A 16,350-nucleotide genomic window follows, 5' to 3' on the forward strand; every position below is an offset into this window, starting at 1 on the left:
AGTGTCACTAGAATGATTCCGGGAATGAGAGGGTTAACATATGAGGAACATTTGTCCGCTCTTGGACTGTATTCCTTGGAGTTTAGAAGAATGAGGGGAGTCCTCACAGAAACATTTTGAATGTTAAAAGGCATGGACAGAGTGGATGTGGCAAAGTTGTTTCCCATGATGGGTGAGTCTAGTACCAGAGGGCATGACTTAAGGATTGAAGGGCGCCCATTCAGAACAGAAATGCGAAGAAATTTTTTTAGTCAGAGGGTGGTGAATCTATGGAATTTGTTGCCACAGGCAGCAGTGGAGGCCAAGTCATTGGGTGTATTTAAGGCAGAGATTGATAGGTATCTGAGTAGCCAGGGCATCAAAGGTTATGGTGAGAAGGCGGGGGAGTGGGACTAAATAGGAGAATGGATCAGCTCATGATAAAATGGCGGAGCAGACTTGATAGGCCGAATGACCTACTTCTGCTCCTTTGTCTTATGGTCTTGTGGTCTAATTACTGTAGGTGGATGGTTTTGCTAATGTATCCTTGCGGTTCATAGTCGTTATTAGTTACATAAAAACATAGAAAACCTACAGCACAATACAGGCCCTTCAGCCCACAATACTGTGCCAAACATGTCCCTACTTTAGAAATTACCTAGGGTTACACACAGCCCTCTATTTTTCTAAGCTCCATGTACCTATCCAAGAGTCTCTAAAAAGACCCTATTGTATTCACCTCCACCACTGTCGCTGGCAGCCCATTCCATGCACTCATCACTCTCTGTGCATCTCCTGACATCTCCTCTGTACCTACTTCCAAGCATAGAAATATAGAAAACCTACAGCACCTTAAAGCTGTGCCCTCTTGTATTAGCCATTTGAGCCTTGGAGGGGGGGAAAGCCTCTGATTATCCACACAATCAATGCTTCTCATCATCTTATAGAGGTATATCAGGTCATCTGTCATCCTCCGTCATTCCCAGAAGAAAAGGCCGAGTTCACTCAACCTATTCTCATAAGGCATGCTCCCCAATCCCAACAACATCTTTGTAAATCTCCCCTGCACTCTCTCTATGGTATCCACATCCTTCCTGTAGTGAGGTGACCAGAACTGAGCACAGTACTCCAAGTGGGGTCTGACCTGGGTCCTATATAACTATAACATTACCTCTCGGCTCTTAAACTCAATTCCACGGTTGATGAGGGCCAATACACCATATGCTGCCTTAACCACAGAGTCAGCCTGCACAGCAGCTTTGAGTGTCCTATGGACTCGGACCCCAAGATCCCTCCGACCCTCCACACTGCCAAGTCTTACCATTAATACTAGATTCTGCCATCATATTTGATCTACCAAAATGAAGCACCTCACACTTATCTGGGTTGAACTCCATCTGCCACTTCTCAGCCCAGTTTTGTATCCTATCAATGTCCCGCTGTAACCTCTGACTGCCTTCCACACTATCCACAACACCCCCAACCTTTGTGTCATCAGCAAATTTACTAACCCATCCCTCCGCTTCCTCATCCAGGTCATTTATAAAAATCACAAAGAGAAGGGGTTCCAGAACAGATCCTTGAGGCACACCACTGGTCACCAACCTCCATGCAGAATATAACCTGTCTACAACCATTTTTTGCCTCCTTTGGGCAAGCCAATTCTTACTTTCTCAATAAGCCTTGCATTCTTTCCAAAACTTAGAACTTGGGAAAAGAAGACCTAAAGATTACCTATCTGGTGGGATTACTCCATTCCTCAAACATAGGCAGTTATCATTTTTCACTTTTGAAAGACTCAATTTTTTATTTTAGCACTTCCTTGGGAAGGCTACTTTAGGTTTATTTTGTTTTTGAGCTTCTGGACCAAAATATGTTTTTAAATAATTGACTGTGAGGAACAGGGAATTGAATAGAGGTTATTAGCTCCAAAATGGTTAAGCTTTTCTGTTGCAGAAGACCTTCTGGTGTGTCTGTTTAAGTTGGGTAATCTTTATTTTCTTGCAGTGCATAGTGCTGTGGTAAACTGCCTCTCATTTCATCCAACTGGAAATTACCTCATCACTGCATCAAATGATTCAACACTGAAGATACTTGATTTATTGGAGGGAAAGTTATTGTACACTCTCCATGGTCATCAGGTGAGCTTGTGTCATTAGAGTTCTTCGTGTTTAACCCAGAGTTTTTTTCACTAATAGCTGTCCATATCTGCTTGTGGTGAGAGTTTGATTTTTAATGCCAAAATCTTAACTCGTTGCTTATTTTCACATCTGGTCAAAGAAGTTCAATCTTTCGATGAGAATTTTTCTTAAGGTTACAAGAAAAACGACTCACATTTTTTTTCATCCTTTTTGCTTATTTTGAATTTCAAGAATTGTTAAAAATATTTATTTTACAGTTTTGCGGTCTGTTCATCTAACGTCTTATTTAAATGAAAACTAATACACTTTTATTACAACATGGTGCTTCCAGCCACTATTATACAGTATTTGAACTTATATGCTGGGAATAATTAAGAGAATAAGACTAAGATGTAGGAGCAGAATTAGGCTATTAGTCCCATTGAGGCTGCTCCACCATTCAATCATGGCTGTTTTTTCTTTCTCAACCCATTCTCCTGCTTTTTTCCCCTTAACCTTCACTTTGGCATGGATCTGACTCGTAGCTGAGGCCAGTGGTCATTGACACAGAGTTAAATTGAACTAACTTGGTGGCTGTCAATCCTGGACCATTTTGTGGATTCTGTGGTTTGATGTTTAATATTCTGTGTGTTATTTATTTGTTTTCTGCTGTTTGCATGATGTGTCTTCTTCTTTTTCCCTTTGTTTCACGAGTTGGGTGTTTGATGTTTTCTTCAAATGGGACCAACGGTATTTTTTTTTTGTTTCATGGCTGCCTGCAGGAGGATGAATTTCAGGGTTGTATACTATATAAATACTTAAATAATAAATGTACTTTGAAACCTTCAATCCCTTACAAATTAAGAACCTCGTTACAAACAAGATTCTGAATTTTAGTGATATTGGTCATGTTTCAAAATTCTGGCATGTAGTGTCTTGATAGTGATTCCTCAAGTTGGTGTTGAGTGATTGGTGAGTAATGCAGCATTGAATGGCAGCTAAAGTCTCACTGTTGGAAATGGTACTTTTCTGGCTTAAGTATGTTGCAAATGGTACTACTTATCAGCTTATGCCTAGATCTTCAGATCTTGCATTGCATGCAGACAATTTCACAATCTGGAGCTGTGAAACGAACTGTGCACCACGTAGTCATCATCAAAGCATTCTCATTTTTGCTGTATTATATGGCAGATTAATGCCTGTGAGGTTTCTTTGTGGTGAGGTGGCGGAAGACTGAGAAGATGTGCAATCCAATCACCATTTCTGTGTGAAACTGGTTACAATTACTGCACTAGTCTTTTTGGCATTCATATGCCAAGCTGAGCCACTGTTGTGGATGGCGCTGTTGAATCTTTATCTGGTTGACGTCTCATTTTGTCTTGGGCTTCCCTGTTACTGCATTGTGTCCCACACTCAGTGAATTATGACTGAACTTGTGGCCTGGTGATAATCAGAGTGTGAGTGTAACTTTAGGCCGTGAACTTGCCACTGTGGTGGAATACATTTGTGCTGCTGCTGATTGCCTTTGAACTATTGGATTTGTTCTCAATCTGTACCACATTGCAGTGTTTTAAAACATGATAAATCCTGCCTTTGTGAAGAAGGAATCTTATCTCTTCAAGGTTCATGTAGTAATCTCTCCTCCCAGAGTCTGCAGGATATATACAAGAACAGATAGATTATAATGCCAGGATCAAACAGATTTATTATTTGTTTTCGTTCTCTCATGAGCTGGTGTAGATTCAGTCTGATAGGTGTGCCCTTCCTGAGAAGTAATTTTCAAGGTTGACTGTAATTGGAGTGAGCTAGCTACAACTAATTCCAGTGCATAGATCGAATTGAAAGGACTACTTGGATTTATTATTTTGTTTAGAAATGATTCACTTTTGAGGCAGTCTTTCACTTCTGAGGCAATTTTGCAGAGCTAGATTCTCAGTCTAGATAGTCAACCAGATTGCTAAGGGCTTAAAGTTCTATAGGTCAGAGTGGTGGCAGGCTTTCTTTTTTAATAACTATTTTGTAGTTGCATGGTCGTCATAATTGCCATTAACTTAAAAACCACTTAAGTAATAGAATTTAAATTCTCTCTCTCTCTCTCTTCACCAGACTAGATTTCTAAGTCTGACCATAAGTGTATGAGTATATACTTATGTATACTTGGGTATTTGTCCAGACTTCTAAGTATAACTATAAGTATGTAAACATATACTAAGTTCTAAGTCTGAAGTGTATACTAAGTACAATTTCCCTTTAAGAAAATGTCAGCAAGGAAAGTGTGCTGGGCTTGCAAGTAAGATTGAAATGCAGCCCTTAGATCCTCACTCCCTACTATCCTGCTGCTGAATGCTCAGTCTGTGGAAAATTAAATTGAAGACCTCAGAGCAAAGGGGCTTAGGGACTGCTGTGTCCTTTGCTTCACGGAGACATGGCTCACTCCGACCATTTGGATGCAGCGCTGCAGACTGAGGGCTTCAATATTCAACACAAAGACAGGACAGCTGAGTCTTAGGAAAGGAGGTGGAGTATGCTTCATGATTAACTTATCATGGTACACAGACGTGATTCTGTCTCAATGCTGCTCACCTGACCTGGAACACCTAGCAGTCAAGTATTGCTCCTTTTATCCGCAAATATCCTGGTAGTGGTGTACAAAGTCAGGCAGGCACTGGAGGAGCTGAGTACCATATACTTCTACTCCCAGTATACGGGTAGAGACTAAAGACCTCAGTGCCAATGGTGAGGACCAAGGAGGTATGGTCAAGCAAGGCAGAGGAACACTTAGAGGACTGCTTTGAGTCAGTGAATTGAATAATACTTAGGGATTCATTTTCGATTTTGAATGAACATGCCACAGTTGCCACTGACTTCAAGATCTGTGTGGATGAGTGTATGCCTTCAAGAACATATTGAACGTAGCTGAAGAAAGAATTTAGAGAGCTGGCAGAAAACTGAGAAGGAGGACCTTCAGGGTAGTAATTTCTGCATTGCTACTTGTGCCATGCGCCAGTGAGGGTAGAAACAGGATGATTTGGCAGATAAATGCATGGCTGAGAAGCTGGTGCAGGGAGCAGGGCTTCAGGTTCTTGGATCATTAGGATCTCTTCTGGGGAATTTATGACCTGTACAAAAGGGACTAATTGTACCTGAACCTAAAGGGGGACCAATGTTCTTGCAGGTATGTTTGTTAGAGCAGATCAGGAGGGTTTAAACTAATTTGGCTGGGGGATGTGATCCGGAGTGAAGGGACTCAGGAGGGGACGGTTGGAAAAAAAAACAAAGATGGTGTGCAGTCAAACTATCAGGAAGGGCATGTGGATAATAGGACAAATTTGCAGCCAGCAGGGTGACAGTCAGTGCATTAGGGATGCAGAATCAAAAAGGGTAGCAAATACAGGACTCAGTGTTCTATCTCAGTGAACAGAGTATAAGAAATAAGGTGGATGATCTTGTTGCACTTTTACAGATTATTGGGTATGCTGTTGTGGCCATCACTGAATCATGGCTGAAGGATAGTTATAGTTGGGAGCTGAATGTCCAAGTTACACATTGTATTGGAGGGATGGGAAGGTAGGCAGGGGAGGTGACATGGGTCTGTTGATCAAGAATGGCATCAAATCATTAGAAAGATGTGACATAGGATCAAAAGATGTTGAATCCTTGTGGATTGAGTTAAGAAACTGCAAGGGTAAAATGACTCTGATGGCAGGTATATAGAGGCCTCCAAACAGTAGCTGGGATGTGGACTGTAGATTACAATGGGAAATAGAAAAGGCGTGTCAAAAGGGCAATGTTATGATAATCATGGGAGATTTTAACATGCAGGTAGATTAGAAACATCAGTTTGGGAATGGATCCCAAGAGAGTGAATTTGTTGAATGCCTATGAGATGGCTTTTTAGAGCAGTTTTTCGCGGAGCCTACCAGGAGATCAGCTATACTGGATTGGATGTTATGTAATGAACCGAAGGCAATTGGGGAGCTTAAGGTAGAGGAACCCTTATGAAGCAGTGATCACAATATGATTGAGTTCTACTTGAAATTTGATAGGGAGAAAGTAAAGTCTGTCATTGCAGTATTTCAGTGGAGTAAAGGAAATTACAGTGGTATGAGAGAGGAGTTGACCAAAGTAAATTGGAAGGAGATGCTGGCAGGGATGACGGGAGAACTGCAATGGCTTGAGTTTCTGGGAAAAAATCAGGAAGGTACAGGAAAGATGAATTCCAAAAACTACAGAAATACTCTGTTACATACCTCATGGGTATCTTGTGACTGTCGTATGAGGATGATGTAATAGTCTTTTGGCGATCACCTGATGTAATTTTCCCGCTGATGTGAGGTCACGTGATGACCTGTTCTCACCAGGTATATAAGTGTAGACCCCTGGTGACGCAGTTAGTTTTACAGTTAGAACGTTAGCCAGATACTCCGCTCCGCTGTGTATTTGCTTTATGACACAGTTTCGATTTAAAACGGAGTTTTACGTTCTATTGTAAGGTACAACAGTGTTGGGCTGGCAGTTTAATCAATCGCTGCCGGGTTTGTTGATGTATCTTTTCAGCTGAAGGAGTCATTTGACAATTGAAAGGATTGACCATTATTGAGTTCGTTCAAGAAAGAGTGATCTGCATGAGATAACCTCTGCTAAAAGTGGCAGAAAAGGCTGTGCAGGATCTAGTATCCAGAGGGAAGGCCAGTGCCTTTAAACCGTTGTATTTCCGTCGTCGTGAATCCTGCGGACAAGGCAGGATCCGGCCGGGACTAGCGTGACGTCGTGTCTTTGAGGAATTCTATACTTCAGGAAAGTCTCCTAATTGACTGTATGAATCTCTTGGACTTTCGAATTTATCATTCTAAGAACTGTGTTTGAATTTACTGCTTTAAGAACTGTTTTTGCATTTATTGCTTTAAGAACTAGTACTGAGTGGCGGTTTGTTAAATGGCGGTATAGTTTATTGCCGGTTAAGATTTTCGTTTGTTTATTTTGTTTTATATTGAGCCGTGTTTAATAAATGTTTGATTGCTTTTATAAAACCTGACTCAATTCTATATTCATTGTTGCCGGTCACGTGACAACTCAAATAGCAAAATAGTACAACAGTGGCAGACAAGGGAGGTCAAAGCTAATGTAAAAGCAGAAGAGAGAGCACACAACAAAGCAAAAATTATTGGGAAGATAGAGGATTGGGAAGCTTTTAAAAACCTACAGAAAGCAACTAAAAGAATCATTAGGATTAAGATTAAATATGAAAGCAACTCAAAGGCATCTGTTAGTCTTGCGAGACCATGGATCTGCGCCTGGAAAGTCTTCACTCTCCAGGGCGCAGGCCTGGGCAAGGTTGTATGGAAGACTGGCAGTTGCCCATGCTGCAAGACTCCCCTCTCCACGACACCGATGTTGTCCAAGGGAAGGGCATTAGGACCCATACAGCTTGGCACCAGTGTTGTCACAGAGCACTGTGTGATTAAGTGCCTTGCTGAAGGACACAACACGCTGCCTCGGCTGGGGCTCGAACTCACGACCTTCAGATCGCTAGTCGAACGCCTTAACCATTTGACCACGTGCCCACACTGAAAGCAAGCTAGCAAACAATATCAAGGGGGATAGAAAAAGCTTTTTCAAGTATCTAAAAAAAAAAAGAGATATGAGAGTGGATATAGGACCACTAGAAAAGAAAGCCAGAGAAATAATAATGGGTAACAAAGAGATGGCAGATGAACTACAGACATTTGTAAATGACTATTTTTCAACAGTCTTCACTATGGAAAACTCTAGCAGTGTGCCAGGTGTTGAAGGGTATGAGGGAAGAGAAGTGAGTGCAGTTACTATTACAAGGGAGATGATGCTTCAAAAGCTGAAAGATGTAAAGGTGCATAAGTCACCCTGACCAGATGAACTAGGGTTCTGAAAGAGATAGTAGAGTTTGTGGAGAATATTAGTAGTGATCTTTCAAGAATAATTGCACTCTAGCGGGATTCTGGAGTGCTGGAAATGTCACTTCACCCTTTAAGAAAGGAGGGAGACAGCAGAAAGCAAATTATAGAAGAGTTAGCATGACCTCAGTGGTTGAGAAGATTTTGGAATCAATTGTTAATGATGAGGCTATGGAATACTTAGTGACATAGGACAAGATAGGACAAAGTCAGCATGGTTTCCTTGAGGGAAAATCTTGCCTGACGAACCTGTTAGAATTTTTGAGGAGATTACAAGTAGGATAGATAAAGGGGATGCAGTAGATGTTGTACATTTGGAATTTCAGAAGGCCTTTGACAAGGTGCCATATATGAGGCTGCTTACCAAGCTTAGAGCCCATAGTATTACAGAAAAGTTACTGGCATGGTTAAAGCATTGGCTGATTGGTAGGAGGCAGGGAATGGGAATAAAATAGTCCTTTTCTGGTTGGCTGCCAGTGATTAGTGTCACAACAACAACCTTGTACTCAATGTCAGGAAGTTCAAGGAATTATTGTGGACTTCAGGTAGAGGACATGGAGGGAACACTCACCTATTCTCATCAAGGGATCAGAATTAGAAAGGGTGAGCTGTTTCAAGTTCCTTCGTGTCAACATCTTGGGCCCAAAATATTGATGTAATTTTAAAGAAGGCACAACAGCAACTATATTTCATTAGGAGTTTGAGGTGACTTTGTATGACACCATAACGTAGCAAATTTCTATAGATACTCTGAGACCATTAATTCTAGCTGGCTGCATTACTGCCTGGTCTGGAGGGGCCACTGCACAGGATCAGAAAAAGCTGCAAACTCACTGAGCTTCATTAGGGGCACTAGCCTCTCCAGCATCAAGGACACCTTCAAAAGACGATGCCTCATTAAGGCTCTATCCATCATAAGGACCCTAATCACCCAGGGCAAGCCTTCTCCTCATTGCTAGCTTTGAGGGGGTGGTACAGGAGCCAGCAGCCACATGCTTAATGTTTTAAGAACAGCTTCTTCCTCTCTGCCAATAGATTTCTGGATGGACTATCTATATATTCTTATTGTAATTCGTAGTTTTTTTATTGCACTGTGCCACTGCCGCAAAGCAACTTGTGTATGTTACTACATGCGTAAGTTCACCTAGGTCAGGAATGAAAACGGTAATTCAAATCTTTTTAACTGTATTTATTGTTTAAATTTTTAAAAATGATGTTGGGCAGGTTTCTCAATGAAAAGCTGGAAACAATGGTAGTCTCTGTGATGGTTCAGGTTCATTAAATAGCTGAAGTAATAATGAACTTAAACTCTGATTACACCATCCTAGGGATGTTTGACACAACACCTGAGGTTGGATATATTGGTCTTATAAGAGATTGTAATATATTTTACCAGGTTGATACCTAATTATAAGACAAGTTTACTTAAACCTGGGTTGTCTTCTGTGAAGTTTAAAATATAAAAGGATGATTCATCGAAGTGTTGATGTATTGAAGAGGGGGCGTATTAAAAATGGGAGCATTTTGTAAGTGAATTTCAGGGCTGGAATTTGGGGGAAAAAAATGGATGCCCTGTCAGTAGTTTATTGTTAATCTGACATTGATGGGAGTTTCCTTAAGCAAGACACTATAAGGTTATGGGTCAAAATGGGTCACAAGAAATTGTCATATGTCAATCAATGTTTCATAAAGTGGCTGTCTTTTATTGTCAGGCAATCTGCCCATCTATCAGGTATATTATTTAAATATGTAAATACATAGTCAGAAGACCTTACTTTCAGGTTCCCTGCCTCCAACGCTATTTAACATTTTAATTGGCCATTGGTTTCAGCAGGGAATAGTGTTTAATTCAGTACTCAACCTCCTAAAGTTCCTGGCTGTCAGCTGGGGAAAACATTGAAAAATTTCCTTTGGCAGTCATCCGTTTTTGGCTTTGTTAGTGCCAGTGCAACCGAAGATACCCTGAGTGAATTAAACCTTGCTCCTAATGTTTACAGTCTTATTATTCCCTTTCATTATGTTTCATGGAAGACAAATAATACAATTGTATGCCCAGTGCTTTATTGTGTATTAGAGAGGCTGCATATAGTCCCTCTGTCTTGCTCTCCACTGATAACTTGTCAATCCTACTTCATATATTTCCGTCACGTCAATCTTAAATGATAGATGTGCAACATCTTGTTGAAAGAAATTTGCCCAAGTCTATTTCCTTGTACTCTTGATGTTAATTTGAAATTGATGATCTTGTGTCATTAGTTCTTCTGCCAAAAGAAGCAGTAAGCTTCGTCACAGTGAGTTTTTCTGGCAGATCCGGTCGGAACTGCTGGCCCTCAGCTGTTGGAATAGTTATATGCCCCAGACTTTCACATATACAGTTCCAGTTCTGGAAGTATGGAAGTTACTGAATGACAGATGATACCACCTATCTTATTATGCTCCATCACTGAATTCTGTGTGGAATTCTCCTTCCTTATGCTGGGGAATCACCTCTCAATTCCAAATACCAGGTTTGTTCTTTTGCAGGATCTGACACTCCATCAGGATCTCAGGCCTGCAAAATAGCTGGAGAAATGGAATGTACATTTTTGAGTTTTTTTTAATGTTTCCAATGTTTTTAATATATTTCTATTGATTTTTTAAAAATTTGCTTTCAATTTAATTATTTACTCCCAATTTAAAACCTATGATCATATAGGGTTTTTGCAGCTGGGCAAAGCTCCATCTCCAGTTAACTGTGGGCAGGTACTGACTATGGGTATTGATTCCGGGAAGTTGGACTACAACACAATCATTCTGTTAAAAGTGTGGGGATGTTTTCGATATCTTTACCGTTTTGCTTCCTGTATAAATACTTACGGCATCTCAGGTCTCTCTTCATAACTATAGTTGCTTATTTTTTTAATGTTGCCAGGAGAATATGGTCACTATGGTTTCCAGTTTATAGAGTTTCAATGACCTGGTATGTTTTGTGAATGTTGAAGATCTTTCAAGGCCCCTTTAAATATAATAAAATTTACATTACTGATTTTGCTGCCCAGACACTGCATCTGTAAACTACAAAGCTCATACTGATTAACTCAGGAAAAGCAGGAAGGAAATCTTAGGAACCACTATCTGTCCTTGACTTCTGAAAATAAAGTTGTACTATGACCACCTTCATACATAATTAATTGGAATTATGATGAATGTATGTTTGTTTTTGCTTAGTATCCACTGGTGTGAGGTTGGTAAAGTAAATTCATCAGAAAAGGTGGAAAATATGCCGCTGTTGAGAATAGTGTTCATGCCTGTAGAACAGCTTGTTCTGAGAAGTATGCCAGCTGTATTTATTTATCTGGGTAATGTGCCTAGCCAGACTTGACATATGTTTTTCTCTGGCAACTCACTAGTATTCTGGGAGGGAGCTGAGGAAGTGATAGATTAGAAGGGGAAGTGATAGTATTCCAGAAATATGCTTTGACGTAATAAGACCCCTGTTTCAAATGCATGGTATGTATGATACCAGCTGATCATTGTTAGTTTACCCAGGGAGTGTGGCCAAGTTTACATTCCTGTATATAATTATAACCTAGATGGTCCTTCCTTTCCAAGGTTAGTGTTAAGCAAGAGCTTGTCTGCTTCAGACTGATGACATTTTACAGCTGCTTTTCCATTTATGCACCTGTTTTTTGAAGGAAGTTAACGATGGAGCAATTCACCAAGGAAGCTTAAGAGTTTTAGGGTGTTAAATTAGCACTTGATTATTTTAAATATGTTTTAATCTCACAGTACAAAATTTGTTCTCTTTCAGTAGTCACGTCGTTTACATTAGAAAAATCTTTATAGACATTGAGAATTTTCACTTAGGATCTCGGAAAATGAGTTGAAACAAATACTACTTGGGCTAATATGGAATTAGCTGAGTAGTGTTTATTCTGTTGGTTCACAAGCTTTTGTTCTTCATCCCTGTGCTATTCTGAACATCAATTATTTGTGTGTGCATTCTTCCTGTCTAGTAGAAAACAGCTCATAGAGGATTTGAAATTAATGTTCATGATCATCAACAGCTTCAAATATGAATTAAATAAAGCATCACATTTTGCAGATTTATTATTTTTCTCTAGCTGTTCTGCAAATGAAATATTATATCAGAGTTTACATATTAAAAAGGGAAATATCTTAATATTATCACTTCCGAAATTGCATGCATTCTTTTAGATATTTACAGAATATTTTAAATTAAAACATGTTTTGAGAAAAGTTTTGATGAAAACTGCTTATAGTCACTTCAGTAATATTTGAATATTAATTTCAACATTTTTATTATGGTATCAAGTTAATAGATTGAAAACATTTTTTTCAGTGAATGGGGACCAATTATGAAATAATTTTGTAATTATAACTAGTTTCCACAATTCTGATTTTCACCAGTGAACTGGGCACTCTCTTTTGCAAGATTAAATGTTGGTAAAGATCTACATAGATTTAGGTGGTGGTTTCATAGAGAACTACCAGCAAGCTGCTTTTCACAGCTCAGTACATTTCTGACTTCTGTGTTCATGCTCAATCTAGTCTATCAGCTGTACTCTTCCCATGGTCACACTTTACTTTTGTGGTACTGCAGAACTGATTGACTTGAAGAGTGCAGCTATTCTGTGGAGCAAGCGCATACAGCTAGACCTTGGGCAGCAGATTCTGAGGAGCTGAAGCCTCAACCCCAGACTACTCTGTTATCCTTTGACAGCTTGTTGTTGCCAAAAGTCCTTTTAGATTATTTTTAAATGTTTATGACAACCAGTCATTTAAAAGCTGTTTGCTGGGGCTGCAAAGGAATTTTCTTTCTGGCTTAACCCTTGTTTTGGGCGGCCGTTTTTTGCTTGCCTTTGCATACATAGTTCTCTAGTGTTAGCAGTAAAAGAGGTGCTTAGCATGTTTTCAACGATAAAGTGGGCCGGTAATTAGATAGCGGTGAAGTTGTAGTCCTAACATGGGACGTCCAAGTCTTGCTTCGCAGTACAGTTTACCAGTGGAGAAAGCGAAGCAATCAGGGAATGCAAATCTAGGAAGTCCAGGGAAGGTTCAGGCACACATTAGGCGCTATCTGGTACATCAGGGAGCAAATCAGGATCAGTAGTATAAATGGTAGTTTACTTTTAAGAATTTAAAGAAATACATCATTTAATCTTCTGTAGTTTTTCAGTAGTTCTTCTCCCGCCCCCAAAAGTATAATAATGCAGCCTCTGCAATGTCAGTTTTGCCTTGCGTTTGGATTCATGGAAACTTTCTCCCCTAGAGAGTTCATATGCAAGAAATGTAGGCTAATCCAACACCTCAGGAACAGGGTGGCCGAACTTGAGGAGGTAACTGACCAGCGATGTTGAAGAGAATTGGCAGATGTGCTCCAGATGTCCCTTATGGAGATGGTGTGCAGTCCAAGAGAGCCGCAGGTTGTGACTCCAGACCAGAAAGAAAGAGGCAGGTGGGTGCCCCTGGGAAGGAAGCGCAGAGTAAGAGGTGAACACTGTCCAGGGGCATCAACCCCAGAACTGGAAGTGTCCAACCATTTTGAACATCTAGTAATGCATGACAATGACCATGAAACCTCTGAGGTGGTAGGCAGGACAAAGGAGCTCCACAAGACCCTCTCTAATTCTAAATCTAAACTCTGGGTTGCATTTGAATGGGGAAGGGGAGCACTAATGTGCTGAACAGGCTTATGCTTCAATGAGTTGAGAACTGTTTAAAGTAGGGAATGGTGGGCAGGGAACTCGGAACAGGCTAGGCTCAACTGTTTAAACACCTTAGTGGAGAATAACATATTAGGACATAAACTGATTATAGGCTTCAAATATTTAAAAATGGGTCAGAATAAGATGAAAAACATTAGTAATAGTCTAAGGATGGCCTGTATAAATGCAAGAAGTATTAAGAATAAAATAGGTAAGCTGGAATTATATGCACATGCGTATAAGTATAATATAATAGCAATAACTGAAACCTGGCTAACCTCAGAGGATGTTGATAAATTTTAGATTAGATTATGAGGACACTCAGTCCTCGTTTATTGTCATTTAGAAATGCATGCATTAAAAAATGATACCAGGTTCCTCCGATATGATATCACAGAAACACAAGACAGACCAAGACTAAAACTAACAAAAACCACGTAATTATAACATATAGTTTCAACAGTGCAAAGCAATACTGTAATTTGATAAGAGCAGATCATGGGCATGGTAAAAAAAAAAGTCTCAAAGTCCTGATGGCCCATCATCTCATGCAGACGGTAGAAGCGAGAAACTCTCCCTGCCATGAGCTTCCAGCGCTGCAAACTTGCCGATGCAGCATCCTGGAAGCACCCGACCACAGTCCGACTCTGAGTCCATCTGAAAACTTTGAGCTTCCGACCAGCCCTCCAGCACTGAGCACCATCTCTGCCGAGCACTTCGACCCTGGCCCTGGCCGCCAAGCAACAGACAAAGCCGAGGATTCAGGGCCTTCCCCTCCAGAGGTTTCAGATCACACAGTGCAGCGGCAGCGAAACAGGCAATATAATATAATATTAAAGGATGTACTTGGAAAGATAGGCAAGATTGTAAAGATGGAAGAGTAGCCATATACATAAGAAGGAATTTAAACATGAGGTTGCTTATAATAGGAGATGAATCAAGACTTAGTGAAGATAAGTTTTAAGAATAAATTGAATAGGTACATGGATGGGAGAGGTCTGGAGGGTTATGGACTGGATGCAGTTCATTGGGACTAGCGGAACAATGTTTCGGCACAGACTAGAAGGGCCGAATGGCCTGTTTTCTGTGCTGTCGTGTTCTATGGTTCTGTACCTAGGTGAGAATTGAAAGCTATAACGATAAAGGAAAAACATTGGGTGTATGTTATAGACCTAATGCTGATAGTGATTTTAATAAACAACTCTATCAGGATATTAAAAAGTACGTTCTGAGGGTGATGGTATAGTTACAGGTGAGAGTAATTTCCCAGATATTGAGTGGGTGAACCCAGTGACGAATGGATTACAGGACAGTGAATTCCTTGAGTTATTGAATGATTATTTTTTTGACCCAGTATGCCAATATACCAATTAGAGGGGAGGCATGTCTAAATTTAATGCTCTGTAACAATCAGGATAGAATTTTGAGTGCGGAAGTTGTTGAGGCCTTAGCAACAAGTGATCATAATATTGTTAGTCTCTAAGCTTTTTCGGAGAGTATATCAGCAAAAGCCAGAACCATTAAATTGAATTTCAGAAAGGCAAAGTTTGTGCAGATGCAGCAAAGGCTTCAGAGGATAAACTGGAAGGAACTGCTTGATGTTAAGTTAGTTGAGGAAGAATGGTGTCAATTTAAAGAGGTAATACATGCGGTGCAGGAAATATTCATACCCAAGGTTGGGAGAAGCAATAAAAACAACAAATTAACTGCATGGATGAATGAAGATATACATAAAAAATTACTGAAGAAAAGACAGCTATATAACCATAGGGCATGTGAAAATATGAGTGCAAAAGGCAAGGGGGAAATTCGGATTGCCAAAAGGCAGATTGAGAACGATTTGCTGATAATGCTAAGAATAACCCTAAGAGATTTTTTTCAATAGGTAGTTAAAAGAAAAAGTCAAGGAGAAAGTTAAGTGTATTAGGAATAATAGTGGGGTGTTAAATTATACAGAGAAGGACCTAGCAGATACTCCTAACGCATATTTTGCTTAAGTATTCACCTGCAAAGATGTTAGCAATATGCCAGTGAGTGTAGAGGAAAAATAGGGTTAGAGATCTTAGAAAGTGAGGCCCAGCTTCAGCTGAAAAGGCTGAAGTTAATTAATCTCCAGGGCCAGACAACATATATGCAAGGGTACCTGGAGTTTTGTGATTATATATACAAAGCCCTAGCATGTATTTTTCAAAGGTCAGTGAAGATTGGTGAAATCCCTAAAGACTGGAAATGGGCTAACATTGTCCCAGTATATAACAAGGGTGACCTCACTGACCCTGATAACTACAGACTACTAAGCTTAACATCTATTGCAGCCAAGATAATGGCAACAATACTAAAGAATGAGATGGGAAAGCACCTGATAAGAACAGACGCGTTAGAAGAAAGCCAACATGGGTTTAGAAAGGGGAAATAATGTTTTACTAATATACTGAAGTTCTATCAAGAGGCAACTAAAATTTATGATAACAATAGAACAGATGATATAATTTGGACTTTCAGAAGGCTTTTGGCAAGGTACCCCATGAGAAGTTAATTATCAAAGTACAGGAGGTAGGGATTCAGGATAAGGTGTAAAAATGGGTGCAACATTAGCTCAAAAACAGAACACAA

At 40.0% G+C, this 16,350-nt stretch overlaps 1 protein-coding gene across 1 annotated transcript in view; it reads left to right on the plus strand.

The window, feature by feature from the left end:
• LOC140210986 (uncharacterized) overlaps window positions 1–16,350 on the plus strand; it is a 157,697-nt gene that overhangs the window by 51,411 nt on the left and 89,936 nt on the right. The window contains exon 7 of the mRNA XM_072280316.1: window positions 1,987–2,120. Coding sequence (XP_072136417.1) covers window positions 1,987–2,120 — 134 coding nt within the window. The remainder of the gene's footprint in view (window positions 1–1,986; window positions 2,121–16,350) is intronic.

The sequence above is a fragment of the Mobula birostris genome, chromosome 16 (genome assembly GCF_030028105.1).
Source record: "Mobula birostris isolate sMobBir1 chromosome 16, sMobBir1.hap1, whole genome shotgun sequence".
In the NCBI taxonomy this organism is placed as follows: domain Eukaryota; kingdom Metazoa; phylum Chordata; class Chondrichthyes; order Myliobatiformes; family Myliobatidae; genus Mobula; species Mobula birostris.